At 43.3% G+C, this 27,941-nt stretch overlaps 2 protein-coding genes across 7 annotated transcripts in view; both read right to left on the bottom strand.

Annotated features, from left to right (window-relative positions):
- The window catches only part of LOC5567517 (A disintegrin and metalloproteinase with thrombospondin motifs 9), a 745,053-nt gene that overhangs the window by 316,337 nt on the left and 400,775 nt on the right, over window positions 1-27,941 (bottom strand). The gene's annotated exons all lie outside the window — the stretch shown is intronic.
- On the bottom strand, window positions 20,927-27,479 carry LOC5567551 (vitellogenin-A1-like). The gene is made up of 3 exons (XM_001657456.2): window positions 27,381-27,479; window positions 22,319-27,313; window positions 20,927-22,250 (listed from the first exon to the last, which is right to left on the bottom strand). Exons 1-3 carry the CDS (start codon window positions 27,409-27,411, stop codon window positions 21,013-21,015), a joined length of 6,264 nt encoding a protein of 2,087 aa, XP_001657506.2. The 5' UTR covers window positions 27,412-27,479; the 3' UTR covers window positions 20,927-21,012.

Below are 27,941 nucleotides of genomic sequence, written 5' to 3'. Positions count from 1 at the left end.
TGAATTAAATTATAAATAATTTTCCATATGCATCATTATCACTACATTCTCCCTTTTCTCTACTCTAACTTTCAAAACCTGCTCAAACACATATGAAAATTTTCAAATCAAAGTAAAGTGTTATGCAGTGCATAAAAGAACATCCAATTCAACTTCAATCTAAATTTGATTCAAATCCTATTTACATCTAATCCAAATCCAATCAAAATCAAATACAAATTGAATCAAACCAAAATATTGTACTAGATCAAATTTAATCCAAATTAAAAACCATTCCAAAATCTAATTCAAATTCTATCGAGTCTACATCCAATCCAATTGAAATAAAATTTAAATCCTCTTGCAATCAAAATCTAATCCAAATCCAATCCATTCAAAATTCAAATGCAATCAAGAGCTAAAACAAATCTTATTAAAATCCAATTATAATCCTGTGCAAACCCAAAACTAATACAATTCATATCCAAACCAAATTAATTCCGAATCCAATCCAAATCTAATCCGAATACAATTCAATCTAAACACAATCCGAATTCAACTGCAATCCAAATCTTGTCCAAATTCAATCACCATTGAAATCCAATCAAAATCTAATCAAAACCCAATTCAACTTCTATGCAAAACTAAATCCAAAACTAATCCAATCCATATCCAAATCAAATTCATTCAAATCCAATCCAAATCGAATCCAAGTCCGAATTAAATCCCATACTTTTCAAATCCTACCCAAACCAATTCTGAATCGAATCCAAGTCGAATCTAAATTGAATTCAAATACCATCAAAATTGAATTCAATTCCAATTTAGATACAAGTACAATATAAAACCAATCCAAAACTAATACAATCCATATGCAAACCAAATACATTCAAATCCAATCCAAATCGGATCTGAGTTCAATATAATGTCGATACAATCCAAAACCAACCCAAATCCATTCCGAATCAAAATAAAGTAGAATTCAAATACAATCAAAATTAAATGCAATCCAATTTTAATACAAGTTTAAAATAAATCCATATCTAAACCAAATTCATTGAAATCCGAGTCAAATATGAATTAAGTACAATTTAATTCAATCCAAACCCATTCCGAATTAAATCCAAGTAGAATCCAAACTCAATTAAAATACAATAAAAAAATGAATTCAATCCACTTTAGTTACATGTTCAATATGAATCCAATCCAAATTCTAATCATCATCCAAATACGATCAAAACCATATCAAAATGTAATCCAAATTCAATCCATATACAATTTGGAATCAATCCAATCCGGCACTTTTTCCAATTCATTTCAAAACATATCCACATTAAAGCCAAATCCTTTTTTTTTGTTTTGTTTTTCGGACCATTCTCAGCCTACCCACCATTCGGATGAGCCTACTGGAATTCCTTTTTTTTATTGATTTTTAATCTCGGACCATTCACAGCCTACTCACCAACTGATGAGCCTACTGGAACTCCGTTTCACATCGTCTTTTTTTTTCAATCTAGGACCATTCACAGCCTACTCATCATCCGATGAGCCTACTGGAACTCCATTTATTTTGCTTTTACATCAGATTTCCTCTTTTTTTTTCAATTTCGGATCATTCTCAGCCTACTCACTACCTCAATGCCATAGTGAGCCTACTGGAATTCCGATTTGCTTTATCACAACACTTTATTTTTCTGGTACTTTTCTGCGCCTCTCACACGACAAAATACTTACGCTTAAAAAAAAAGATCTCACGTTACGAATATAATGTCCGAGCACTACCGACTGCGCCATTGTAGTAACCGATCCCAGCCGAATCTTTTGCGAACGATGGACAGTACATCCATTCGCCAAGAAAATCGATCACAGAATACCCAGTACACGCTTTTCTTCAACCGGCCAGCCTCAACTTCCAACCGCTGACGCAGACGCGAAGAAATCATACATATACATTGACATAACGGCGGTTATGCACATTCCATCCATTTTCTTCTACACACGGCAAACACGAGTATGCGTGTGAAAGTAACAAGCTCTTACATCTACGCAACTAGCTTGCCTCTAGCCAAAAAGTGAAAGCTCGTTGTAACCGAAGCTTAACGGCGAGACATTCTAGCGATAATACACTCTCAAATATTGTGTATGAAAATGTTTGAATTAAATTATAAATAATTTTCCATATGCATCATTATCACTACACCGCGGTATCAATTAAACGAACCCAGTGAAGATAAGCCATTAACGCAATTAGCATAAACATTATTGATTTTTGATATTTATACACACGACGATGTTCATGGCAAAGTGCCTCACTCGGTGAGGAGTCCGATCACGCTTTGCCTCATCTTGCTGCTGCTATTGAGCTTCGATCTGCAAAGAGAGGAGGCCTTTAATCGCTTTCGTTTTCCAATCACAACACACTACAGTGCCATCTCTTCTTCTTCTCATCCGTGATTCTTCTCGTCGTAATTACCTTCGGTATCAGCACAGAAAAACAGACGAAACACTGATGGAATTTCCGCCGAAGACGTTGTAAAGCAGAGGCGCGCGCCTCTCGTTTAAAATGGGCGATTGGTTTCGAAGGAATTGGTTCCAAGTATTACGTCTGTTTGTCCGTGGTTTCAGGTTGAGTGCAGAGTAGCTCTGCAAAGTGTTTTGAATCCACGGTGCGATGTCAAGAGAGGTTAAGCAGGCAGTTAGGTAGTCAGTTCAGCTTGCCCTCTTACCCCCCTTGAGGATGAGCTTCTCTGAATACGAGTACTTACTATCGTAGACGCCCCGGGGGAAAGACAATAAAGCCTAGGCGAAATGACAGCAATAATCGTTCTACTCGCGCAGAAGTGACTTTCATTTGCATTCAAATGAGATTGGCTACACGGCTACTGTTGTTTTCTCACGGATCCGGTAGGAAAAAAAGGGAAATTTACCGGCGACCTTGTTCGACAGTTGATGAGTTGGTACACGGAGTTCAAATGAGTAATGTTCGGTTCGGTCGTAAATAGGACTGTGAGAACTTCTGAGAAGTCGCCATTCTGAATATACCACCTTTGAGTCGACCTAGGTGGTATCTTAAAAAAACGACATGTCTGATATAATCTTAGAAGAGGCAACAGACGTAACACTCTCATTATCGACTACCTTTCTAAGGTGAAACATCTCGGAATCGAAAGATGGCCGTCACACGTGTCATGTGTTACCCGATTTTTTTTTAACAAAAGTGACTATATGTGGGTGAAGCTCACAATACACTACTTAGATTTACCATTTTTCCATTCGTTTGATTAGCTGTACCTGGAAAGAGAAAGAAACAAGAAATACTTTAAAAATGCGCAATGTGAGAGAAGCAGTAATTTTAAATTAGTGACAAAGTGATAACAATTCTCGATTACTTTTTCAAATCGACGTAAGTAACTTCCACACAGTTTTGAGAAAATTAATTCAGAAGGATTACAACCTGTCTTCTAAAACTGTTTTAAAATGAATCACATTTTCAACATTTTTTTCGGCGTGTACATTGCTTAAATTTTGAATACAATGAGCTCGCGTTCGAAAACTATGGAGTTCCTATTATTTCACACAAGAATGTTATGACAAAATTATAAGCCGTTTTATTCAGTTCCCTGCGACGTTTTTCTACTAGTGTAAAATCGACTCAAGTAGTGCTTTGTTTTGATTCGTGGTTGAGTCACTTTGTCTCTCCATACAGCAGGGTTTCGAAAGTAGTGGTTAGGTTGCGAAAGTTGAAAATCTTACTTTCGTCGTTTTGTAAATCCGGAAATTAAAAGTTCTAAAAGTGGAAAATCGAGTTTGTTTAGAGCGAAACATGTAGAATTTCGTCTGCAAAACACGTAGGATCGATAAAGTAAGTTTGTATACTTTTTTAACTTGAGTCTGTATGAATAAGTTTTCGAGCATTGTTTTTTTGTTACACAGTAGAAAGAGAGCCGAAGAAGCCAACAAATTAAATGAAAGTAATGTTGTGCTTCATGCTGTTTGGGGATCGAAATACAATCCAATTTACTACTAATTATGGACGGAAATAACACACAAAAGTACTGATGGAAAGCATGAAAACTAAAAAAAAAAACACTATACGCGCCACAAAATCATGTATGTTGTGTTGGTATTAGAAGGGGGCTTCTTTAGTCAAGTGGATGGAGCTCGCGGTTACAAAGCAAAACCATGCTGAAGTTGTCTGGGTTTGATTCCCGGGCGGTCCAGGATCTTTTCGTAATGGAATGTCTTCCCAGGGCATACAGCATCATCGTACCTGCCACACGATATACGAATGCGAAAATGGCAATTCTGTCAAAGAAAGCTCTCGGTAAGTAACTGTGAAAGCGCTCATAAGAAGCAGGCTCTGTTCCAGTGAGGACGTTATGACTAGAAGAAGAGGCTATTAAACATATTTGAAGAAACTAAAAGCGTCAAGCATACGAAATACGAGACAAAACGGTATTCTATATTTATCCCTAAAACTTGTCTCCGGCAACTCGGACTTGGTGCCGATGTTTAGCTGTTCTAATCCTCTTAAATATCATGGCGCATTATCTATGATTGACAGCGCAATAAAACAAACACCGGCACCGAGCAATAACTGCAACTAATAATCGTCATACAGACTCCGGTTCGGACCGCCAGAGACTTATTGACTGCCCCGCAGCGTAGATCATTTTCGCACCACTCCTTGGACTTGGACTTGGGACTTGGACACGACGACGATCAAACGTCAGCCCCGTCAGGTTCCATTTGATCCTCTCGTCGCTAAACTGTCACGACACAGTCTCTCGAGGAGAGAGAGGTAAATAATTCGCCCGAGTGCACGTTTCTGTAAACAAGGAAGGCACACGTCGTCGGCGAGAGTCTGAAATTGACATGCGCGCGCTCATAATTCGCGCCAAATGCATGATCTCCGACCGACTGATGCAGCAAACAAGGAAGGAATTTCGACGATAAAAAAATGCTTTCCACATTTACTGGACAAAGCGCCGTTACGTGTACAGTGATATCTCGATAGAATGTTACTCGATTTTTAAAAATTGCTACTTTATATCAAATTTACGTTATATGGTAGCCGATTGCCTTTCCTTGATTTTTTCCAATATCTATTCTTTGATGAGAGAATGAACCAAAAATTTATGTTATTCACCTACTCAAAGTCTGAAAGACTTTCTGTAAGTGCTGGTGTTCCTCAAGGCAACATTTTGGGACCAATATTATACAATATTTGTACATTACCTGAGTTACCTCAGGGATGTCAAAAATCATTGTTTGCGGATGACAAAGGCCTCTCCGCCAAAGGACGAAGCCTGTGTGTTATCTATAGTATTTATAGTAATCATTCATTAAAATCAACATTTCTTAACTTTCAAAAATCACATTGAGGGCATAAAAGCCAAATGTAACATATGTATATAAAATGTCTGTATCAAATTAATAACAGAAAATCAAAACTTTGTCTTAAAATTTATCACTTTACAGCGCCCATTAAAGCATGATTCCGAGGGTCGAGTAATTTCTAGTTTTTTTAATGACAGGGCTCGAAGCGATGAATTATGGTATAAAAATTCCTATTAAAGATAAACACCACGAGATTGATACAGACTATTGAAGATTACACAGCGTAGCAAAAATGACGTGTTTCGAGGATAAAATTATAAGTGTCTAGTAGATTTAGAGTTGATAAATCTGATGCCGTTTCAGAAATGCTCCAACGCGTCATTATTTTTTGGTAAAGGTTACCAAAGCTTACATAAAATTTATCAAACTTTTCTAAAATTTAATCCATCAAGCATGCAAAATAGGACTTTAAGGTGAAGATGAATCGAAGCCAAAGTTCAAATTTTCAAGAGCACGGATCTGGAGAACCAAACATCCGATTGAGCTGAAAACTTAATCGATTGGTCACTAGCTGGTGTTGACCAATCGATTAGGTTTTCAGATTAAACGGATGTTTGGTTCTCCAGAACCGTGCTCTTGAAAATTTGAACTTTGGCTTCGTTTCATCTTCACCTTAACTTTCATGATAGAGCGAAGATGCTTTTTATCGTCGAACAAATTTTTAGACCAGCCAATATAAACAAAGTAACCCTTGGAGTTATTTCAGATAAAATTTTTCCATGAATGCTTAAGGGTATCCGTGAAGTCAATACAGGTGAATCCCTATAAAAACCCTTGGAAGAATCTCTGAACAAAATTATAGATAAAATAATGAGAGAATCGTGGGGCCCAGATAGCCGTAGCGGTAAACGCGCAGCTATTCAGCATGACTATGCTGAGGGTCGTGGGCTCGAATCCCACTGGTCGAGGATCTTTTCGTAAAGCAAATTTTCTCGATTCCCAGGGCATACGAGTATCTTCGTACCTGCCACACGATATACACATGCAAAACTGGTTAATCGGCAAAGAAAGCTCTCAGTTAATAACTGTGGAAGTGGTCAAAGAACACTAATCTGAGAAGCAGGCTATGTTCAAGTTGGGACGAAACACCAGAAAGAAGAAGAGAACCATTCCGGAAGGTATTGTTCTTAGAACTGCTAATAGATGATTATAAATTATATGGGTTACCTTGTTGGGTTACCTACTTACTTATTTATTTGGCTTTACATCAATTATCTTGATAAAGCCTCGCCAACAATATTTTGCCAATTCCCTCGGTTCATGGCCGCTTCTCTCCATCCTCGACTGTGACCCACGCTCTCCAGGTCCTGGTGTACCTGGTCAATCCACCTAGCTCGCTGCGCCCCACGCCTTCTTGTTCCGACCGGATTCGTGGCGAACACCATCTTTACAGGGTTGTTGTCCGGCATTCTTGCAACATGCCCTGCCCAGCGTATCCTTCCAGCTTTAGCTACCTTCACGATACTGGGTTCGCCGTAGAGTTGAGCGAGCTCGTGGTTCATCCTTCGCCGCCACACGCCGTTCTCCTGCACGCCGCCGAAGATCATCCTTAGCACTCGGCGTTCGAAAACCCCAAGAGCTTGCAAGTCCTCCTCGAGCATAGTCCACGCCTCATGCCCATAGAGGACTACCGGTCTTATGAGCGTTTTGTACATCGTGTATTTGGTGCGGGGGTGAATCTTTCTTGACCGCAGTTTCTTCTGGAGCCCATAGTAGGCACGACTTCCGCTGATGATGCGCCTTCGTATTTCCCGACTAACATTGTTGTCAGCCGTCAGCAAGGATCCAAGGTAGACGAACTCGTCCACCACCTCGAAGGTATCCCCGTCTATCGTAACACTGCTTCCTAGGCGGGCCCTGTCGCGCTCAGTTCCGCCAACCAGCATGTACTTTGTTTTCGACGCATTCACCATTAGCCCGACTCTTGTTGCTTCGCGTTTCAGGCGGGTGAACAAATCTGCCACCGTTTCAAATTTTCTCCCAATAATATCCATGTCGTCCGCGAAGCAAACAAATTGTCCGGATCTCGTAAAAATCGTGCCTCGACTGTTAAGTCCGGCTCTCCGCATGACACCTTCAAGCGCAATATTGAACAACAGGCACGAAAGTCCGTCGCCCTGTCGTAGTCCCCGCCGAGACTCGAACGAACTGGAGTGTTCGCCCGAGATCTTCACGCAGTTTTGCACACCGTCCATCGTTGCTCTGATCAATCTTGTGAGCTTCCCGGGAAAGCTGTTCTCGTCCATGATTTTCCATAGCTCTATGCGGTCGATACTATCGTATGCCGCCTTGAAATCGATGAACAAATGGTGCGTAGGGACCTGGTACTCACGGCATTTCTGGAGGATTTGCCGCACGGAAAAGATCTGGTCCGTTGTCGAGCGGCCGTCGATGAAACCTGCTTGATAACTTCCCACGAACTCATTTGCTATAGGTGATAGACGACGGAAGAGAATCTGGGATAGCACTTTATAGGCGGCGTTTAGGATGGTGATTGCACGATAATTTTCACACTCCAGTTTGTCGCCCTTTTTGTAGATAGGGCATATAACGCCTTGCTTCCACTCCTCCGGTAGCTGTTCCGTTTCCCAGATTCTGACTATCAGCCGATGCAGACAAGCGGCCAACCTGTCCGGGCCCATCTTGATGAGTTCGGCTCCGATACCATCCTTGCCAGCGGCTTTGTTGTTCTTGAGCTGTTGAATGGCATCCTTAACTTCCCCCATCGTGGGAGCTGGTTGATTTCCGCTGTCCGCTGTGCTGACGTAGCCATCGCCTTCGCTGTCCTGACCTTCTGTGCCTGTGTTCTCTGCGCCATTCAGGTGTTCATCGTAGTGCTGCTTCCACCTTTCGATCACCTCGCGTCCGTCCGTCAAGATGCTCCCATCCTTATCCCGGCACATCTCAGCTCGCGGCACGAAGCCTTTGCGGGATGTGTTGAGCTTCTGATAGAACTTCCGCGTTTCTTGAGAACGGTACAGCAACTCCATCTCTTGGCATTCCACCTCTTCCAGGCGGCGCTTTTTGTCCCGGAATAGGCGGGTTTGCTGTTTCCGCTTCTGTCTGTATCGTTCCACGTTTTGCCGCGTACCATGCTGCAGCATTGCAGCCCGCGCTGCATTCTTCTCCTCTAAAACCTCCTGGCACTCCTCGTCGAACCAATCGTTTCTTGAGCTCCGTTCCACATATCCGACAACGCTTTCGGCAGCGTCGTTAATGGCTGCTTTGACTGTCCTCCAGCAGTCCTCAAGAGGGGCCCTATCGAGCTCGCCCTCATCCGGCAACGCTGCCTCAAGATGCTGCGCGTACGCATTGGCGACATCCGGTTGTTTCAGCCGCTCGAGATTGTACCGGGGCGGGCGTCGGTACCGTACATTGTTGATGACGGATAGTTTTGGGCGCAGCTTCACCATCACCAGGTAGTGGTCGGAGTCAATGTTGGCCCCACGATAGGTTCTGACGTCGGTTATGTCGGAGAAGTGCCGTCCATCGATCAAAACGTGGTCGATTTGCGATTCTGTCTGCTGAGGTGATCTCCAGGTGTACCGATACGGGAGGCTGTGCTGGAAATAGGTGCTACGAATGGCCATGTTCTTGGAGGCGGCAAAATCTATCAGTCGTAGGCCGTTCTCGTTCGTCAGCCGGTGGGCGCTGAACTTTCCAATCGTCGGTCTGAACTCCTCCTCCTGGCCAACCTGAGCGTTCAAATCTCCTATGATGATCTTGACGTCGTGGCTTGGGCAGCGGTCGTACTCGCGTTCGAGCTGCGCGTAAAATGCGTCCTTGTCATCATCAGTGCTTCCGGAGTGTGGGCTATGCACGTTGATTATGCTGAAGTTAAAGAATCGGCCTTTGATTCTTAACTTGCACATTCGTTCATTGATCGGCCACCACCCGATCACGCGCCTTTGCATATCACCCATCACTATGAAAGCTGTTCCCAGCTCGCGTGTGTTGCCGCAGCTCTGGTAGATGGTATGATTACCTCTAAACGTTCGCACCAATGCTCCTGTCCAGCACATCTCCTGCAGCGCTACGATGTCGAAACCGCGGGTCTTCAGTACATCGGAGAGTATGCGAGTACTTCCAATGAAGTTGAGAGATTTGCAGTTCCACGTACCGAGTTTCCAATCGCTAGTCCATTTTCGTCGCTGTGGTCTTTGCCGATTGTTCCGGTCCGTATTCTCTCGTTGACGTTCCTGTGCTGATGTGTTTTTACGGTTGGCTTGCAGGGCCTGACACCAACCCCCTAGATTTCCGGAGGACCATTCCCCCTAAATGTTCGGAGGGCCATAGTGCGCAGTTTAGCTTAGAGTCCTTCTCTGGCACTCGGACGATGATCAGCCGCCCCTGACATGGGGAACAGACGCTGTTGTGAGCCGCTCCTAACGTGGAGTACAGACGCTCAAGGTTTGCAGAAGCAAAGGCAAAAGCAAACCCCCCCTTCCCTGTCAGCATACGACCAAAGTTCCCACCGGGGGTTGGTTACCCGATCTTCCCCAAGGTTACTCGTACCCCGGCCAGTACCACGAGGAGGTAGGGATAGGAGTTGCTGGGCAAGAGGCTAAGGACCGCACAAAGGGGTCTATTTTATTCCTGCAGGTACGCGAGGTACCAATGGTACGCCATGCCCAGCCATTTACCGTTGGGTTACCTAATTAGATGAATAACTAGTGGAATTTTAAGGGTATCCATGCAGGAATTCTTTCAGTTGGATTCCATGGAATAACACCAAAAAAAGCTTCGATTCGCCTCCATCTTAAAAGAATTCCATGGAAACACTTCATGGACGCAGGATAAGCATAGTTAAGAAAATTCCTGAACGAATACCATGCATTCGAAGAACTTCTGGGGAAATTTCTGAAAAAAATCTTCGAGGAATTCTTAAGGGAATCCATAAGGTCAATACTGGTGAAATCCCTACAAGAACTCTAGGAGAAATCTCTGAAGAAATTTCTTTGAAGAAATAATGTGAGAATCGTTGAAAAAAAAATCTAGTGAAAGCTTAGAAATCTATTCCAGAAGAAATCGTTCTTGATCAGCGGGAGCTTTCTCATTTCATTTTGTATGGGAAAAGGCATCTAATTTCAAATTTCTCGTAAATGGAAGCTTTAATCGAAAAAAAAAATTTGGTAGGAATGATAGCCAGCATGATTCCTCGTATTTTGTAGTTGTATCTTTCCCTTGCTTCTATCTTTCACTCTTAATCTACCACAGTTGATCAATCTATTCAGTTCATAGCATTCGCTACAATCAGAGACAGACAAAAAAAACGTTTCCCTATATTTCCATTCTTCCAACATTGTAGCATGCCTTTCCTTACGCCTGAGGCAGTCTGCTAACCCAACAGCAATCCTCTATGTCATAAAAATACCACCGTTACACCTTCCCGCATGAACTGGTGTAGATGCAGGGGTATATCGGATGGCCTACTCTGGGCCAGTTTCAAGTGCATCATCACTTCCTTCCCCTTTCCCTAATTGGTCTGCATTCTGACGTGGCGGGCGCCATTGTTGCATCTTGAAGATCACCAGCACTTATACACCGAGGGTGTCTGTTAATCCCAAGCAGTCATCTGTTTCATTTCTTGTGTAAAAGCAGCTGATCTGGTGATACCGCAAGTAGCAACCACGGGCGGCCAATCAAGCTCAAGCTCAAGCTCAGCAAAAATTGTTGCATAGGTTCATCAAAAACACAAAAACGTATGTACTCCAGAACAAGCATCCGCAAAATAGATTTTTTGGTTAGAAACTCTTTTGTTATTTTTTTCATAAATAGACGTATTGCAGTTTTTATGAGACTCTTCATCAACCTTTCGGTTTCTGTGTGGTGAAAATTTGCGTATCTGCTCAAAGATCAAGGTCCTAGCAAATTTGGGATGGGAAAGAGTGTTGCATCCCGACCAGTGGATTAGAACAGAGTTGTAACAGATTTTGTAACTCAGTTAGCGCGTTTTTTTTTATCAAAATATGTTATAATTTGAACTGGTTAGAAGTCAAAATAACAAAAATTATAACACAATTTCCTCTATAATAAACAAAATTGAAACAAAATATGTTAAAATTTGAACAAGAATGTAACTCATTATGTTTTGAATCAAACAAAAATATAACTCATTTTGTTATTTTCCATAACATAATTATAACCAAATTTGTTATGAGCAATAACCCTTCATTTTTTTTGAGCGAATTCTGTTATAATTTTGATTTCAGTTGTAACAAATTTGATACAGCCTTAGTTATTATAATCGATTTTGTTTTAATTATGTTATAATTTCCTCCATCACTTTAAAGTGCTTCTAACAAAAATTAAACAAAATTTGTTATTTGTATCAAATCTTGATATGGTTGTGCTATAATTGTGTTGTAATCCACTGGGTGGGATTGGAACTTTTCTCGACTGTTTCCGAGTTTGAGAGATAAAAGATAATGTCCAAAATATGACGGTCTCAAATCAAAGATAAGACTATAAACTCGATTGTGTTCCTTGCCGTTGCCCAAACACACGTGGCACGTACTTGAGCAAAAGCTAGAATGCTGATTAAAATGAACCGTAATCTGTCAAACCTAGGTGACGAATTTGTTGGGCAGAGGTGGACAAACCACAGGGTCACCGAAGCGGAACGCGGAACCAAGATTTCGGTAGGAAAGAAAACAACTAATAACTCAACTACTGTACGCTAGAGAACTTTAATAAACACACGTCTGAACGGATCGAACATCACATTACGGATGAATGGTAATACTTTCCATTCTCCCTTTCTTCCTTCTATTTGGCGCGCTGCCCTACTGGCGCATGCGTCGCAGCCTCATTCTCCAAATTCTACACATTCAGTGTTGCCGCTTTGCATACGAGGCACAATCATTGCATACTCCAACACTCCTCCTCAATGTTGTCCTCGTACTCGTCCGCATCCTGTCTGCCTTCCTTGCCGGGTTGATCTCCTCCTGCTTCAAACAACGTAATCAACCAACCGGCCAGGTCGAACTCCACGATTATTCCTCCTGGATCGCCTAACATCCCTCCAGTTATCAGCATCCGAATCTGGGCTTCCACTGTAGGATTCTGCCACTTGCAGCGGCTCCACTTCCTCGCTTGAAGTGTCCACATCGAAATATTCTTCTTCATCATCTTCGGCTCTATTCGGCTTCATCTCCGAATACCAGCTCACCACACTGACTGGTGAACTTCTTAGCGTCGTCGTCTTCTTCTCGCCGATTATCGGCCGCTGGCCCTCTACTTTCTTCTTTACTATCGCCAACTTCAGCCGATACAACGACCCCGACTTTTCACCAATCACTACTTTCTTCCCGGATGCATCGCAAATATCGCAACCATCCTTCTTAAATGTCACCGAGAACTCTTTCGCCGTCAATTTGTCCACTGACACAAGTCCACTCGCCAACGACGGAACGTACAACACGTCGGTTAGTTTCACTTCAACTTTACTTCCGTTTCCGTCCACACCGTACACAACACCTTCGCCACAACCAGCGGCGGTAACCACTTTACCGTTCGCTAACACTACACTTGGGCCTTTCTCTTCTTTCAGCGATTTGAAAAAGTTTCTGTCACTCGTCATGTGCCGACTCGCTCCACTGTCAATGTACCAGCACCTTTGCTGATCCACTCCAGCCATAAAACACACACTGGCACCACACTTTTCGTCCTTCACTTGCTTCGCATTTTGCTTCACACGCACTCTGTCGTCCGGCTTCTTCTTATCTTCGCACTCTCGTTCTAGCTCCTGCTTCGCTAGCAAAAATAATCGACAGTTGCGACGCAAATGACCGGGTTTATTACAAAAGTAGCATTTCCTCACTGGCGCTCTATTGCCGAGTCCACCCACGCTTTGCACTTCGTTTTGCATTATCACACTTTTCATCGCTTTCGTTACACTCATTTCGCCGGAACGCTCCCTCCGACGCTCGAGCTCATCGATCAGCTTCGACTTCACAAGCTGCATCGTGATGTCCACATCCGCACGACTCTCCAACGCCGTGACCAAACCACCGTATGAATCAGGCAAGCTACGCAGGATCATCGCAATCCGCAGCGATTCCTCTAGCTGTTGGCCTGCATTCGTCAAACGGTCGAACAAATCGTCCAACACCACCAGATGACTCTCAAGGTCACCTTCTTCCGCGAGATTTAACGAGCACAGTTTCTTCAGCAAAGATACACGTGACGTTACCGTGTTCTTCTCGTGATATGCTTTCAAACCATCCCAGAAAGCTTTCGCACTGTCCGCTTCTTTCACCAAACCGAACTGATTGTCGTCTATACACAGTCCGATAGTGGCACGAGCTTTCCGATCGTCTTTCGTCCACTGATCGGTCACTACAGCCGGCCTCGCATCACCGACCACATACCACAGCTCCTCCCTGGTCAGGAGCATCTCCATCCGGAACTTCCATATTTGCCAATTCTGATTGTTCAGTCTGGCAAACGCAAACTTGTTCACATCCGCCATTTTGTCCACACAAAATCACCACCGCGGAGAAAATAACTCACACAAACTCACGGCGTGATCACTTTCGCTCTCTCGGAAACTTTTTCCAACGCAATCCGGAACCTTCCCTTCGGCACTGCTCTGCCCATAACGGCAAAACAGTCACATTCGACATTTTTGACGATTTCGAGTTAATACCGTGGAACATCATCAAATCATCAATACTTTCGACTAACTTAATAAAATCTGTGAGATTGTTCTAGAAAATTCGGAAAAAATACCAAGTTGTTTTGTCACATTGCTTAAAATAACCGCATAACAGTCACATTGAGATTATACATGGGCCTCGTAATGTTGTGACAAAGAAATTTCTATCAGAATTATTTTCTGACTATTCACCCAATATGTTAGATGTGCTGTACAAAATTTTAGCTCCATATAAGCATTGTTGAATTCTTGGTAATTTTTTGAAATTTTGGGGCCTTCCCATACTGACGAGAAATTCATACTTGGTACTCCATTTACTCAGTGCCTACTTTTGTCAAATGTTACAAATATGCAGTTATGGGCAGTGCTGGGCCCATAACCTGTTGGGCAGAGGTGGACAAACCACAGGGTCACCGAAGCGGAACGCGGAACCAAGATTTCGGTAGGAAAGAAAACAACTAATAACTCAACTACTGTACGCTAGAGAACTTTAATAAACACACGTCTGAACGGATCGAACATCACATTACGGATGAATGGTAATACTTTCCATTCTCCCTTTCTTCCTTCAATTTGGCGCGCTGCCCTACTGGCGCATGCGTCGCAGCCTCATTCTCCAAATTCTACACATTCAGTGTTGCCGCTTTGCATACGAGGCACAATCATTGCATACTCCAACAGAATTAAGTACTAGAACAGGTACCCAGTTTGAGCTTCACTGACAACAACGCCTTTAAGTATTTTATTTTTGGTGTAACGGTTACCGCTCCTGCGTACGTGAATATCTTGAGTTCATTCCCAGGCCCATCCCTTATAACAAAGAACTAAATCTAAATGTCTACCACATTCACATCATATACTCTATGATGCCATATACAAGAAAAAAAAGAGGTCTCTGTTACTCTCTTAAGTACGTAGGTATTCAACTAATCACAATTGGCCTTTCCATTAGATGTTTCAAATCAGCTAATTCGAAAGCTTGTATTAAAAATCATGGAGAAATCGCTAGAGAATTAACAAAAACAAAGAACCATTCATGAATGATATTCCACTTAAAAGTTCCTGAACAAATACCTTGCGGTATTCTATGAAAAATCTTTGAATGAATACCTGATCAGTTTTAGATGAAATCCATGAAGAAATTAGAAAAAATCTCTGGACACATACTCAAAGCATTTCCTGGATAAACCACTGGAATAATCAATTTAGAACTTTCTTTAGCAATTCCTAGTATAATTAGAGCAGGATTATCTTCCACGTAAAATACTTGTGAAATTAAAGTGATTTGTGGAATTATTCTCAAAGAAACCCTTGAGGAAAATACGGGGCTGACCTATTTCGCATGAAGACGTTACGCATAAGGGCGATTCGCATACGGACGATTGGCATAAGGCAGTTTCATATAAGAACAGGTAGCATTTTTAAGAAGGGATATAATTCTGATTATGCCAAATGTCCATTATGCAAAACGTCTTTATTCGAAATGTCCCACCCCTGGAAAATACATCAGTAATTCATTATGGATTTTCGGGAGATATTCTTAGAAAATTTCGGCATTGTTTTTAACAAATCCATGAACGATTTAAGAGTATTCTCTAAAAACATTCCTCAAATAATTACTAGTTTTATTTTAAAAAGGTTCGCTGCATGGACAAATGTCCGTAGTAATTCATAAAGGCGCCTTATTAAAAATTTAGCATATATTCCATTAACAAATGATAATACGTTTTATCATAGCAGAGATTCCTGGAAACCTATTTGAATTCTTGAGAAATTACTTGATGCCATTTTCGATTAATTGCGCAGTGGAAATTATAGATATATTTGTCAAGAAACTACTGCAGAACTTCAAAATCCTTGAAGAGAATTCCAAGAAAACACTTCCTGGGCATAATATTAGAATACTGTCAAAAATGACGCCCATCACTTGGAGGAATCAGGGAGGTGGGGGTAATGAAAGAGTAACAGTACTTGGATTAAGTATTGGAAAACGCGTAACAGAGTAGTGGAGTCTAGAAATCCTGAAAAACGATAAATGACTTCTTGGTATCTTCCCTAAGCGAAGTTGTTGAACAAACCTTTAGAGGAATTTCTAGAAGAATACTTGCAATCTCTGAAACCATTTTTAAACGAATTCCTAGAAGTGTTTATAGGTGAGTGTCTGCAGTGAATATTGATGAATGGGGGAAAAGATGGGGGAGTCTCCCTCTCAGGAGTTGTTAAGAAATGCCGAGTATGGAGTAGTACTTATGGAATTACAGAAAAATTCCCGCATGTAAATTTGCAGGTATTCATGGAAGATTCCTAGTAGGTATTCCAAGGTCAATTCACGAAGAATCTCTGGAAGCATCTTCGAAACAATTCTAGTTGGCATTCTTGGAAGAACACCAGTAGAAAATCTACACGGGAAAAAAAGAAAAAAAAAAACACGTGAAACCATAAACCTGTTGAAAACACTAGCGAGGGGCACCGATCTTTTAGCAAGGCAATGAAACACGAAATCAATTCGGTTAGCCTATGCTGTAAAGCTGTAATATATTTTCTTATTAGTCATATTTTACAAGTAATAATTGCTAAAATACTCACAACTTCGGTGTTTACAAATGGGAACAAAAAAGTAGTTCCTTTGCGCCCGTGCTGCATCTTGTTTTCATTACTTTTACATTGATCTATTTTGACAGCACGGGTGCAAAACAGAAACCGAAGAATGACATACACGACATATAAAGTCCGACAATGTACAGGGGTTCACAAAACATTTCTTACGTAACAAAACCTAATTCATGATATCATGAACAAAACACAAAGTATCATGAACAAAAACAAACGTTTCCATGAATAATAATCATAAACACTCTTTGCGTTTCGCACATCTGCCAGTTTGGTCAGTTAGAATGGGTTTGAAAATTTGCTGCGTCGGTGGCAATTGGACGTATCAGTGTTGTAAGAATTGAAAAATGTGAAATTTCTGGATTATTTTTGCTAAGTGCTATTGATGTGTACTAGAAAGTGTTTGCGGATTTAATTCAGTGGATCGGATTTCGAGCGAACAGGTAAGTGGTAAAAGTAGAAGGCAAAGTTGAAGTGATCTAAAGAATGGACGACTTGCAACCTACTCGCATTTTCTCGGGCACAAGCCAGCCGATTTATCCTATGGATAGAGTTGCAAATGCTACTCGCCGCTTGCTTACTTACAGCGAGCATGGATCAGTTGGCTTGTGCCCGAGAAAATGCGAGTAAGTTGAAAGGCAGGCTACAAAAAAAAAAAAACATGGAATCATACGATTTGCACCCATATTCATGAATGATATTTTCATTTTCCGGAATTCAGTTCATGATTCCTACTTCGATTGTTCATGGTTTTAGAAATCATAGTCATGGTTTGCTATTAACGGAAAAAATTGTATATATCGTGCGTTACATGAGCCCTATTTACGACAAGACATGAAGAATGAGCCGTCGCATAATATGCTTTGGTGTCAAAATCGAAATGTCCCCTATGCAAGGTTCCCTCGGGGCACTTGACGGCGCCATGAGTAGCCAAATCTGTACAAGACTCTTTCTCAATTTATAATAGGATATTTTATGATAAGCTAGGGAGAAAACAATATTGCGCGACATATTTTGAGTGAATAAATTGTTTGATCTCAATTCGGATCCACTACCGGCACCGATTCCGGGGAAATGGTCATATCTTGGTTGTTTCTGGATCGATCTTAATACTTGGCGCACCAATCGCTTCAGAATTTGATCTTCTATCTTCATGTGTAATAAAATTTTGAATTTTTAGCCGAGACCTTTGCTAAAAACATGTCATAATTTTACTGCATAAGACATGCTTCCGGAAATCCGGATTATCACCGGTATCCGGTGGTCATAGTTCATCTCCGTGGATGCACCTCAAAACTAGATTAGTTGACCCGTCCATTACTTCTTAAAGAATTGAAATCGGTCAATTTTTGTCAAAGTTACAGCATTCCAAAGTTGGCCCAATTTTTGCCTGTCCCAGTTATTTTGACAACCCCCTGTACATCAAATATTCCATCATTTGCGATACTTTAAAAATGGGGAGGGTGCAAAAAGAGGGGGAGGGCTTCCTGCAAATCTTATTACAACTCTTCATATTGGACTTAACGTTTAAAACATTATATGGTACATGAATTCCGCTGTCCTGAATATAAAACACTGTGTCGGTTTATTGATTAGATTAGATTTTTAAATAAAAAATGCAAAAAGTTCAAGTATATTTTAAAAATTACCTGGGGCAGACACGAACATTCTGAAAACGCCATTATTTTTGTTTATTTTTATACTGTCAAGCCCGAGTTGTCCGGTCTCTGTGCATTCAGATCGACTTTTTTGTCGAACAGTGTTATCTATTGGTGTGAAATATCCCATATGGTATACGAAACCGAAAGATAAATTTAAGGCTCCCCCAAATCAAAGCGAAAAAAAATCGCCGCGATTCCGTCGGTGTGTCGCTGCAAGCACTCTTATATGATACTATACAGACCAATACGACGAAAATCGCAGCGAAATCGCGTCTCCGTGGCTAGGGTACGCCCATAAAACTGCATGAAGCGAAATCACGGCGATTGTTTGTCGCTGTCGCCGTAAAAAATCGCCTTGATTTGGGGGAGCCTTTAAGCAAAAAATCTCTATATAATAAATAAATATGATAGTTCTCATAGAACAATGAAGTAAGTAGCCGACTTAGTTCCAGTGGGAACTTGAATGCCACAAGGATAAAGATGTATGACGCTTTTCATATAAATGTTCAGCAATAAAAAGTTAGTTTTAACATTGCTTGTTGTTCACTAGATGTTGAACATATCGATTAATGACTATATTCAGTGCTGACTCTGATTTGGTATTGCTTGGAGTTTGAATGTTGAAAGATCAAATCAACACGTTTATAGAGCGAACTGCAAGAAAAAGAGTAGACAAAAGAAAAGTTTCGTTATATCGAGATATGACTGTACTCCGCAATTGCATATCCTTCATTCTTGGACGTCGGCTCTCGGCGTCTTGCGCCTTGTTTTGTTTATGGATTCGATGCACGCGATTTCCTGCTAAGCCGCCGAAGGTCTCCAAAGAAGTTTCACTTTTCCTACCTACTCGGTGTCCTATGGTCACACGCGCTAATTTGTTCTGACAGGAGGCAGCTGAGCCACGTTGGCGTCGCTTTCCGATTAGAATAACTTCCAGTTGTTTACGATCAAAACGTCAGGCGGCTGATGTTTTTCGTCTCATTAAAATAGTTAAATTAATAAAGTTATTACCCACACGGGAGGGCAGTTTCCGTATTAGGCACGTGGAGAGAGGGAGATCTAAAGCGGCGCAATTTATGGAGGCTTTTGGTCATACATCACACGACCGTAGTCTTGCCACTTCTGTCGTCGTCGTCAAGATCAAGAGTTTCTAGAGTGTTCTCCGCTTTTGGTGTCCCCAAAGCGCAATGATGGGTGCCATTGGGATGCAATGCAGTCCAATTTGCATATAGGTGGGGCAGTACCTGAGGTTGTGACTCTTGTAGACCTGCTGGTAGAATTCAGTAGGATGCCATGGGAAAATGGGCATTCAGTGGAGTAGCGAGGGTTAAGAGTTTGTATGAGTTAATTCGGAAAGAGTTCTGTAGATCGGATAGCTTCATAGAACATGGTGTCGTTCTACGCCTAATTGTTCCATGTCGCATAGTCTAACGTCCCCACTGCGACAGAGCCTGCTTTTCAGTTTAGTGTTTAATGAACACTTCCACAATTATCAACTGAGAGCTTTCTTTTCCAAAGTTGCTATTTTTGCATACGTGTATCGCGGGCAGGTACGATGATACTCTTTGCGCTCTTTGCCCAGGGAAGTCAAGGAAGCTTTCACTTTGAAAATATCTCCAGATGGATATGTCCATGTCCGTACACTCTTCATCCCTAAATACGCCGCTGCCAGTTCGATGGTCAATCATTTCCCTTGCTCGATCTTATCCATCATTCAGAACATTGTCTCAGAGTATTGTCACTGCCCCTGTCCTCTTCACCGTTGCAGTCCCGTTTGAAATCATCTCACCGCAGGAAGTATTGAGCTTAATTAAGACATTCTCATTAGAATAAATTCCCCATTCACCCAGAGCCAATGAGCGAGAGATAGAGAGAGTGAGTGATTTATCTGTTTGCTCATCGGAAATAATGAGCATTGTGGTGTGGTCGCCACCGCTGAACCCAATCAGGTAGCAAGCAACTCTAAAGGAGACTTGGAGCTCGATTGAGTTCATTGGCGTTACAAGAGGGGAGGTTCTTTGTACTGGATTTTCCAAAGGTTTTCTGCATCATTTGTTTTTAAAAGACGATTACCTCATGAGAGAAATCTGGCGAATTTTTGGAATCCAAAAAATATTTCGAAAGTATCTGCCAAAATCATCCGAAAGATTTAAGGTGAAACATCTCGGAATCCAGAGATGGCTGGAACAATGGCCGACTTCTCCCCCTACTCTCGTTTTCAAAGGCACAAAACTGGAGAAATAGTTGGCAAACGTTCCTGATCTTCTTATTTTAAGCTTTCTGCTAGTGCACAAAACAAAAATAAAAAGTGCACTGTTGTTGGATGCTTTCTTCGCGAGATATGTGCCTTTGAAGTTTTAGTGCAATCTTAGAAGTTGATTCCAAATTGTTTCACCTTAAAAAAATCCATAACATATTTTGGAAGGAATCTGCTGAAAATGTATTACTTGGTTTTCTGAGAGCAGCAGGTTTAACAATTCCAAGTTTACTAGAAACACATAATTGTTTTGGAGTTATTACTTAAACATTTTTGAGGTTATTCGACCCTCCTCCAGATCAAGACCTTTGGTATGATGACATGGATATCGATATATGAAGTAACAGGAAAAAAATATAATTTAAATGCTCAAAATTTGCTTTATTTGCTTAACATTAAATTCGCAATTGTGTGTCCATAGAGGGGTGTGCCTGGGGTTCGTACTCCTACTGGCTATGCACGCAAGTCTTCGGGATGTTGAACTTGACGGTCTTGGAGACGGAGCGAGACTTCATGTCCGGGGAGTAGCCCTTCTGGATCTGGCTCTTGTACAGCTGGGCGGCTGGGTCGCTGGCCGAGCGGCAGTGAACGTCGAAGTACTTGGGAGTCTTATCGGTGGCAGCGCAGTGGGACGGGCAAGCGGGCAGCGGGCGCACCGAGAAGCAGATCTGGCTACCCTGCTCGAAGAACTGGTGCTGGTGCTTGACTTCGCACTCCTTCACGCTGTGCTGCTGCTGGTGGGGATGGTATTCCTTGTTCTCCTCGGAGCTAGAGCTGGACGAGCTGCCAGAGTGGCTGCGAGAGCGAGATTCAGAGGATGATGAAGAGGACGAATCAGAGGACGACGAGGAGGAATCCGATGAAGACGAGGACGACGAGGACGAGGAACTGTCTGACTCTTCAACATTGTGGTTGTAGTAGCGGTAACGCTGACGATAGAAGTCACGCTCGTAGATCACATTTCCGTAGAAAACTTCACGCTTGACACATTCTTCCTTGGCCTTCTGTTGGTAGGCGTAGTTGAAAGCCTTGGCTGGTCCAGTGCAGTTTTGGCCAGTGATGGCGTACGAGGCGGCAAAGTATTCTGGCTTGCGCATGTAGCATTGATCGGGGGTAACAAAATCGTCGTAGTATTCTCCATTGTTGGTTCCGCACAGACCAGCAAAGTTGTTGTAGTATGATTGGTCAGCGAAGAAGCGAGCGCGGTATCCGTCATGCACAATCTTCAAGCCATCGTTACGGATGTTGATTTCCAGTTCGTTTCCTGGCAGAGCGTAGCAACGGAACAATGGCTGCTCACCTCCGTTATCGTTGGTGTACAGTTCAACAGCGTATTTGTCATGGATCTGTTGGGGCTTTCCGTTGATATAGACCTTAGGCAGATCAGCACCATTAGGAATGATATCGATATTGTAATCGTTTTGCTTGTACTGTCCAAGAATGACCTTGAAGTACATTTCGTTGCTTGGTCCAGAACGTCCCAAAACGCTGATTTGCTCATCCTCATAGAATCCGTTCTTGAAGCGGTACTCGCTGTCAGCGTTCTGGAAGTGTGACTGGTAAGCGTAGTATTCGTAATCTGGCTTTACGGTGTGCAACACGACGTGCCAGCAATCACCCATAGTGTAGTCGTAAGTCTTTCCATCGAAGGTAGCAACATACTTGCTGGAGATGGAACAGGATGCTGCGAAATGAATCAAAGAACGTTATTAGAGATCTTTTTCCATTCAATAAAAATGTTAAACTACTTACGGTGGTACTGTCCGCGGTAGGCATAGGTAGCGAAGCGGTCGAAGAAGGACAGATCGGAGTGAACCGTGGCGAAGTATCTGTAGTAGTAGTTGTAGATCGGATAGTTCTCAACCTTGAAGGCAAACTCCGGTCCAAAGAAGGAAGCGTTGAAACAATCGGCGTACGGAGCCAGCTCAAAGTTGAACTGAGCTTGATTGTCCTTGCCCTTGTAGAAGTAGTTAGATTCGTAGTACGGATAGGCGAACTGTTGGAAGAAGTTGAAGAACTTGTAGGTCAAGTTCTGGGAGGCAGAGTCGAAGTTCTTGAAATCGAACTTGAAGAAGTATTGATCGAAGTAGCTGGCCTGGCGGGTAGCGTTTTGGCATTCCTTCAACTGGTAGAAACCGCGATCCATCTGGTCCTTGCAGGTGGAGCCAACGCGAGAGGTGCGCAAGTGGTGACGGTACATATCGGTTTGATGCAGTTTACCCTTGATGGAAACCTGGGCTCCTCCTTGGCACTTCTCGCCGTAAGAGAGTTCCCATTTCAGGTCGGCGTCTTCGTTTTGGTTCAAAGCGTTCAAGAAGTTCAGCTTGGGCACATTCGGGAACTCGTTGGTGGCCGAGAAGCACATCTGGAACTGTTTACCCTGGTATGGCATACCGAAGAAGTAGTTCGACTGGTAGTACGGGCTTCCGGAGAAGAAGAACAAGAAACGAGACTTCTCATCGACTGGACTGTCAGCGTAGGCAGTGGTGAAGACATATTCGGCCTTCTGCTTCTTTCCTTCGAAGGTAACACCGAAGTCGAACACTCCCACATCACTGTTGCGGATTCCGGCTGCGGCGTTCTTGATGAACTGATCTTGACGACGGTGACTGGCGGCAGAGAAAACGATGGGCTGAGCATAGTTGGCTTCGTTGTAGTAGCCAGAGTAACCATGACGTCCCTTCGGGTGCTTAACGTCGGAGTCCTGGAAGTCCTGATCGAAGTCGCCTTCCTTGTAGTGAGCAGAGAACTTGATCTTCTCAATATCTGTGCGCTGAGCATCGTAGTACACGTTGAACTGATGGTATTCATAAGGCTGAGTAGCAAACGGATAGAAGAATGCAGAGTAGAAATCGTGCTGCTTGTAGAAATCGTAGAACTGTTCAAAGTTGAAGAAGTCCTGATCGTACTTAGCGTGGAAACGCAGGCCGAATCCAGTCATGTCCTGTCCGAAAGTGTGTTCAAAGGATTTGGTGGTCTGATCGTCATCATGAACAATTCTGACGTTGGGACTGTCAGCGATTGGGCGCATTTCAGTGATATCCTTGTATCCAGTGTATGGCCAGGAGCTCAAGTGGAAGAACAGTTGATCCTTCTTGGGTTCCAAGGGGGACAACTCAATTTCGTATTCGTCGGTTTCAAAGTTCAGCGACAGGTCCACACTGAATGGCAGGTTAACCTGGAGTTTCTTCTGGTAACCAGCAATATAACGTTGGTGATCAAATGGAGTGACGAATCCAACCTTGGCATCAGACATACGATGGTACAGAAGGTTAACATCAATGGATCCATTCAGCAGTTTTGGCCAGTAGATGAAATCATCGTTTTCATTTTCTGGATGTCCAGTTGGCTTCTGGTGAACGCGTGGGTAAGTCTTTACCTTAGCCTCAGTTTCAAACTTGAATACAGTTGGAGTCTTCAGAGTGTAAACGAATGGGAAACCGGTGGCCAATGGGAAGGCAAGGGAAGCTTCTTCTTGTTGGTAGAACTTTGTGTAGTTGAAGTTCAAGCCATCTTCCAATTCTCTGAACAATTTCTTGATGTATTGCGGAGAGTTTTCGATAGTCTGATTGTTGAATGCGTAGAAGTGGTATCCATTGAACAATTTCACCAGGAATTGTCCTTCCAGCTCCTCAGCTTCACGTGGGTCAATGTTCAGCAGCTTAGCAATGCGAGTAGTGGAGTACTTCTGTGGTTCCTTGTCATTGTACTCAGCCTTAGCGAATTTCTGGTAATAATCACTCTGGGGTCCGTGAGACTTGTAGTACTTGTCGAAGTATTCACTCTTCTTGTTGGGGAACTGCTTATAGTACTTGTAGTAATAGTCAGACGACTTGTAGTCATCCTTGAAGTAGCTGCGGTCGCATTGCTTGTCAACCAAATCGAAGAATGCTTCCATGCTCGAGAAGAGGTAATAGGATGAGGAATACTTCTTGTAACCACCAAAGTTGTTGCGCAGTTGGAAGAACATACCATTGGGCATAACGTGATCATCAGCAGCAATCTGTCCGTAGTACATGCGGTAGGACATCTCCTGGTTTTCAAAAGCGTAATCGCGAATATAAGACGACGAATATTGGAAGCTGAAGTCTTCTGGGTTAAGGAACTTAACGGCAGCCTTGGCATTTTCAGCAAATTCGTTGTAATAATCGTAATCGTAGGACTCAGCAGCAGATTCCAGTGCTGATTTGACTGCAGCGCGCACATAACGGCTTGGGTCGTAGTAGGTGTATTCGGCCATGCGTTGGAGCATATCAGCTGGGGGATTGGCACGCATCAGCATGTGCACAGCAGCGCATCGGATTTGGTGAATGTCTCCGATGTTTTGGTAGACCTTGTACAAGATAGATCGGGCCAGATGTGGGTAGTTTTCAACCAGTTTATCGAAAGCCACAACCATAGCCAGACGCTGGTAGTCGCTTACTTGATATTTGCCCTCGAGGTATGGCTCGAAAACGTTCAGAATTTCTGGATGTCCAAGGTTTCCAAGACAACGGATGTAGACTTGGGCCTTAACACTGTCTCTGGCGTTGACGGCTTCACGAAGTTGGTGGGAGAACCATGGAACGATCTTGTGAGCAACGATCTTGTAGTCAGCATCGGCAAAACGTCCAAAGCTGTAGACTGGGTAGTAGTTGTAGGCCGATCGGTTGTTAACGTGAGCCTGGTTGACGAAGTAACTGTAGGTGAACAGAGCGGTGGTGTTCAAGCCTTCCTGGTGTTGGACAGTATCAGAGGTAGCCAGCAGGAAGAATTCATGCAGCAGTGATTCAGTTGGATAGCGAATCGAGTTAACGAGGGTAGAGAAAACTCCAGCTGCTTCATAGCCACGCAGTTTCTTCTCTTCGATAAATTCTTTGATAACCTTGAAGGCCGGTGGTGTGCCAGCTTCTGCCAAGGCATCCCGAATGAAGATCCAAGCATCGACGCGCTTGGCGAATTTCTCGCTCTTGTTGTTTCCTTCTTTGCGTTCCTGCTGCGAAACGAAATATTTCTGGGCAACTTCATAGATGTCCTGGTAGTTCATCGTGCGGAAGATGCGGCTGACAATGTTGAATTTGCTCAGAGTGTTGGACTTGGGCAGGGTTGATGGGTTCTGCAGTTCATCGACGGCTTCCTGGACCAGTCTGTAGATGGAACGTTGACCATCGACGTTACGAGCGTACTGGATGTTGTATCCCTTATAACCGGTGAAGAATGGCAGGAAAGGAGCCTGGGGAGCATCCTTGAAGCTTTCTGGAGCGGGTTGGTAGTAAAACTCTTCGCTGCTCAACGAGTAGGATTCGGACGAGGACGACGAGCTGTATGATTGAGACGAGGACGAGGACGAGGACGAAGAAGAAGAGGAAGAGGATGAGTTGTTGCGTTCGTTGGACTCCTGGCTGGATGAGCTGGACGACGAAGATGACGAATCATCAGAACTGCTGGAGTCGGATGAAGTATCGTTCTTGCGGCTCAGACGGTACTGATCCAACTTGTAGGCTTCGTAGTATTTCTTCTCCTTGAAAGCATTCAGATCACGACGGTTGCGGTTTCCACGCTTTTCAACTTCATCCAATTGGGCTTTGTATTGGTAGACGGGGCTGATTTTGGGGTTTTCTTGCGATTCAGAGCTGGACGAATCCGACGAGCTGGACTCCGATGAAGACGAAGATGACGAGGAAGATGAGGAAGATGAGGAGGAGGAAGAGGATGTCGCGTTTGTTGGACGCACATTGTTCTTCTTGTCGCTTGGCATGTTGTAGCTGTAGACCAGATCAACGAAGACCTTCTGATCCTCAGCAGGTCCCGTTGGAATCTGCTTGTATTCTTCAACGCGGTTCAGAGTGCAGTTGACGGCAGCGTATACGATGGCTTTCTGCTTGTTGATGAGAGATGGAGCAACGGCGATTTTGTTTACGGTGCTGGAAGACTGGATGGTGTAGTTGTACCAGGTTCCGGTGAGGTACATGTTGGTGACGGCAGACTTGGAAGCGACGTTACCCATGCTGTTGGTGTTGGGACGGAAGTCGCTGTAACCGCTGAAGCCGAAGTGGTAGCCCATGCGTTGCTGGCAGTGGTCGAAGTTCTGGGTCTTGACAACCTGGAAGAAGTACTGACCTTCCTCACGGAGCTGGGGTTGAGGTACCCACTGCTTGTTGGCTTGGATCATGTATGGTGGGACAACGCTGACGTCGTACAGGGTCTTGCACTTGCCAGTTACAACAGGTTCCATAACCTCGTAGACACCAGTAAAAGAGTTATTGCCTGGGAATTGGTTGTATTCGGATTTGTAAGTGTGGTGACCCTGGGTATCCAGCTGGAACTGGCTGAGCCAAGCCTTCAGGATGTTGACTTCATGGTTGGGCACGGTTTGTTCAACGTAGAATCCCTTGATGGTACCCTTGTGGTAACGGATGGCGATTGGCTTGGAGCTCATTGGCATTGGGCGCCACTTCAAACTGCGCTGAGAGAGCTCGGTGTTGATGCCTTGGGGTAGGTATTCGTTGAAGACGGCATACTCTGGCTGCTTGACGTAGCCAAAGACATAATCCGGACTCTTCGGACGGATTACCAGGTAGGCACGGGTGAAAGTGCCAGTCCACTGGTCTTCCAAGTCTGGCAGAGCAGTCATAGTCTTCGAGGTTACGTTGTAGACATACTGGCGGTTGGGTTCCCAAGCGCCAAATTCGAATCCGGTTTTGTTATCTGGACGTCCATAGGGGAACTCGGATCGGTATGAGTACTGATAGGCAGTACTGATCCCCACTATTGATGAAAAGAGAAGTAATTCTGTAAGACACTGGTGAAGCTTGATCGTGGAGGTAAAACTTACCAAGAGCGAGGAGAAAAAGTTTCACTAACATGATTCCCTGGATCACTGGTCTTTTTGGTTTAGATGAAATGAAAGGAAAAGTTGAACTGTGCTACTTGAGTTCCAGTCGATCCTTTTTATATGGATCATCCCAAGTAGGACGCTTTGTCCTAGTCCATGGTTATCAGATTTAGTTCATTCATAATCGCTTATCGATCAGCCAGTCAATGACCACTAGCAAATCGCGATAAGGATTTGTATTTTTCTCGATCATTCAATTAGCGAATGGGAATGGCAACAAGGTGATTACCGACGCTACACTTAGCCACGCTTATCTGAATCAGCAAAGGGAACGCAATGATTGGGCTTCCGATCGGTCAAGTCCGATTGCTACTTCTCACCGTCAGTTATTTTTGGGATGGCTGAGACGCTTTCGCTTAAGATCGACTCGGTGTAATATTCCCCTGAATGAATCCACGTCACCAACACAGCTTACCGGCTCTAGAACGCACTTGCGCCGTCGAACGTTATCCAAAAATAGAACCCCACCCGTACTGGTGGCGAGAAATTGTTGGCGCATTT

Source organism: Aedes aegypti, chromosome 3, assembly GCF_002204515.2.
Source record: "Aedes aegypti strain LVP_AGWG chromosome 3, AaegL5.0 Primary Assembly, whole genome shotgun sequence".
NCBI classification, from domain to species: domain Eukaryota; kingdom Metazoa; phylum Arthropoda; class Insecta; order Diptera; family Culicidae; genus Aedes; species Aedes aegypti.
This window is presented reverse-complemented; position numbering and strand designations above follow the sequence as displayed.

Bases quoted from the DNA above. Each gene is read 5' to 3' on its own strand.
- LOC5567551 (XM_001657456.2), bottom strand. From the start codon at position 27,411: ATGTTAGTGAAACTTTTTCTCCTCGCTCTTG. The intron at 27,314-27,380 runs GTAAGTTTTACC...TTTCATCAATAG, and splicing joins ACTTTTTCTCCTCGCTCTTG to TGGGGATCAGTACTGCCTAT. The intron at 22,251-22,318 runs GTAAGTAGTTTA...TTCATTTCGCAG, and splicing joins CTACCGCGGACAGTACCACC to CATCCTGTTCCATCTCCAGC.